Source organism: Trichoderma aggressivum, assembly GCF_033847375.1.
Source record: "Trichoderma aggressivum f. europaeum strain CBS 100526 chromosome Unknown scaffold_008, whole genome shotgun sequence".
Classification (NCBI taxonomy): domain Eukaryota; kingdom Fungi; phylum Ascomycota; class Sordariomycetes; order Hypocreales; family Hypocreaceae; genus Trichoderma; species Trichoderma aggressivum.
This window is the reverse complement of record NW_026946374.1, coordinates 660,265-663,417: the sequence shown is the minus strand read 5'-3', so window position 1 is coordinate 663,417 and position 3,153 is coordinate 660,265. Positions and strand designations below refer to the sequence as shown.

The following is a 3,153-nucleotide window of genomic DNA, read 5'->3' as shown; positions in this document are numbered from 1 at the left end:
AGGGGCCAAGAATTCTTGACCAGGGGTGGCAAGATGTGGAATGAGGGGGAGGGGCGGTTGCAGGGATGATGCGATGATGGGATTTTTAGAATTGGGGTTTATTTTTTTGGGTTGGGAGAGGGATTAAAGACAGCGCACATCTATGATAGACTGCGGGATGGAAGGGGAGCAAGGTAGAAAATGATTGGGATTCTTGTACTACAGCCGATCGACGGCATTTTATTATCATTACTATTTATTATTGCCTTTATGGCTGGCTATAGACCTGGAGCTGATATCCACCTCGTCAAAATATTATCATGTAGAGTATAATAGCACTTGTTATCATCTTGTATGTGCAGCAGGGAGACTATCTATTTTATTTTGATTTCTTTCTCCTCTGGTGTTTTGGGAAGCCTACAGAAACTGAACGTGATATTCCATTGTCATTTGATGTGTTCATGAGCTACGACTACGAAGTACAGAGCACGGCAGACGGCAAAGCAAAGCCCTGGCAAGGCAAGGCAGAATCACGCATTGAAAACCAGGCCCCCTTGCGATAAAATGCATGGCCAAGTCGGCGTGAGCCCATGAAGCATGTTCAGCTCTGGGCAGGCGGTCGAATCAAAACGGGGTTCGAAGCGCTCCCCAGCCTCGCTCTTTTGAGAGAGGCGCACACACGAAACACATGGTGATCAGCCAACAAAATCCGGATTCTATTGAGATACTAGCTAGATAACAGTGTGAGTTAGGTAGGACATCTTGAGGCATCCATGCGTAGGTACTGCCTATCGACGCTATAGATATGTAGGCAGAATGATGAGGCATGGAGCGCTGTAGATGCTGCAAGTTAGCCAGCCAACAGCACAGGATAGTGGCCGCCAGATCCCCCCCAGAGCTAGGGTTCCTCCCGCTGTCAAAAACCGCCCGCTTCCAGATTAGTTCTCCATGCTCGAACTTTAGGTTAACAACTTGCGTCCGTACTTGATCTTCCATGACATTTCCCACGTGGAAGCAACCTTCTTATGGGTTTATGAGAGAAGCGTCCGTGCAGATTGCGGCACGGCCTCGTATTTTGATCTAGCGACTGTCTTTTTGGCCCTTTTTTTCTCTCTCTTTTTGCTTTTGGTTCTCGATTTATTGGCGGCATCTCGAGTGCGCTGCAAGCTCAGTTGGGTTTGGCTTTGGAGAAGCTTCATTCAGTTGACAGAGTCTTGGGTTGGCGTCAATCCTCATCAATCCCCAGAGCCTCTTGCGCTCCCATGGCGACGACGACGCCTTCTAGCAATCGCTTCCATAACGTCTATCCTTCGACACCAACTTCCGAGAAGCGGAGGCTTAAGGGACTTTGGCAACGGAACGAGTGGTGGTGTATGTTGTCTCTCCTCTACTTCTTCTTCTTCTTCTTCTTCTTCTTCTTCTTCTTCTTCTTCTTCTCTCTCTCTATCCATGACCACACCGCTTCATCCAAATCCCCTAATCGCTCCCATCCTATACATCCAGTCTCACTTGAGAATGAACTACGAAAACGCGAAAGCGCTCAAGCAGGCTCACATATGACTCTCTCTCTATCCAGGCAATTGTGACCCACGCGCAAAGGCCGTCCCGCGCGCCGTCACTGCAGATACTCCTAACTTGGGTAAATGGTTCTGGGCTTGCCCTCTTCGTGGTCCCGACGGGTGCGGCTTTTTCCTCTGGTTCGAAGAGGCAAAGTTGCGAGAAATTAGTCTGTTTAGTGACCGCTCGGGTGCTACTCCGTCGAAGCTGCCATCCTTCACGCAGACGCGCCTCACAGACATTGGATTCGAGATTTTGGGAGACAGACGGCGGAGCGATCCTGGGAACTTCTTGGCCGGAGAGATGGATGGCGACAGAGAGGATGCGAAACCTCCTCAGCGAGTGAGCTCGTCACAGCCAGAGGCGGAGACGGCATCGGGCAAGGGCAAGGGCAAGGGCAAAGCAGTTGTCGACGCTGGCCCTGCTAGCTATGAGCCTCTTACTCCTGGCCCCAGCGCTGGTGCCAAGCGCAAACATGATGTTTTTGCGGAAGACGACTTTGACGATCTCGGTTCGGATGAAGAGCGGCAACTTGCTGACATGACGGATAAGAGCGTCGAGAAGTTGATCCGCGAGCAGGCCTACGACGATCCCAAGGCAGCTGATGGCGAAGACGGCGCTTTCGCCTCTTCGTCACGGCCAGTCGCCCGCACTCTCTTCCCCCAGGCACAGAGCAGTACCAAGCGCTCCAAATCCGTGTCCTTTGAAGAGCCAGAGCCGTTCCCTCCTACGCCGACCAAGAGCAAAGACGCTCAGTCGTCGCCAACCAACACGCAGCAGACCACTCCTCCTAGCAGCATGGACGCTCCTGCTCCGACTGTTCCTTCGTCGGCAATGACGGCAACTCAGCTGAATGACGACGAAGAGAGGGAGGACAACGACGATGTTGCCGAGCAAGTCATGTGTATCCTCCAAAAGCAATCCATCAAGCCGTCCGTCCTCGAGTCCGTTCGCAACATTCTCGCCACGTCTACTCGACGGGCCAGGGGCATCGCCATGGGCAGGGACTCTGCTCGGGCTGCCCTCAACGAAAAGAAGATTAAGATTGCGAGGATGCAGGAGCGCATTGCGGTGCTCGAGAATGAAAAGCAGTCTTTGAACGGCCAGATTACGAATATCAAGGCCAGCTTAATGAAGATGTACGAGGACAACTGACATCTGATCCTCTTGTTTCCTTTGGGGGATTTCGGAGTCTCGGGTGTGTGTTTGGATTTCATGTCAGATTACCACAATACCATGTCATGTCAGGTCTTTACGCGATATCAAGCTTTGAGAATGAGCAAGATTCATTTTACAAGATTTAGAATGGGAGGCAGTGTCTCCTGTTACTTTGCCATTGAAATCCAGTCTACTCCAGTCTACTATCAGCCCTGATTTTGTTCCCTTACAACAGCATATGATTGCTACGACTCCGTTTTCACGAGCACGGGGGTTCGTTCCTGCGTGGCATTTTCTTCCATATAAATCGCAAGCCTGCCCCGGGCATTCAAGAAGAGCCGTCGGCATTAAGCAGTAATATTGTATAATTATAAGTCAGTAAGTCGCGAGAACAATCCGCTTCTAACAACCAACACCCTTCGACTCCATTTCCAACTGCCGCGCGTTGCAGCCTCACGA

General features: G+C 51.1%; 1 protein-coding gene across 1 annotated transcript; it reads left to right on the top strand.

Annotated features, from left to right (window-relative positions):
* Positions 1 to 1,241: 1,241 nt before the first annotated feature.
* On the top strand, positions 1,242 to 2,691 carry Triagg1_3044 (transcriptional regulator family: Zinc finger, GRF-type; the record flags this gene model as incomplete). The annotated part of the gene is made up of 2 exons (XM_062897293.1): positions 1,242 to 1,350; positions 1,556 to 2,691. The coding sequence occupies 2 exons, from the start codon at positions 1,242 to 1,244 to the stop codon at positions 2,689 to 2,691; spliced, it is 1,245 nt and encodes a 414-aa protein (XP_062758111.1).
* Positions 2,692 to 3,153: the final 462 nt, after the last annotated feature.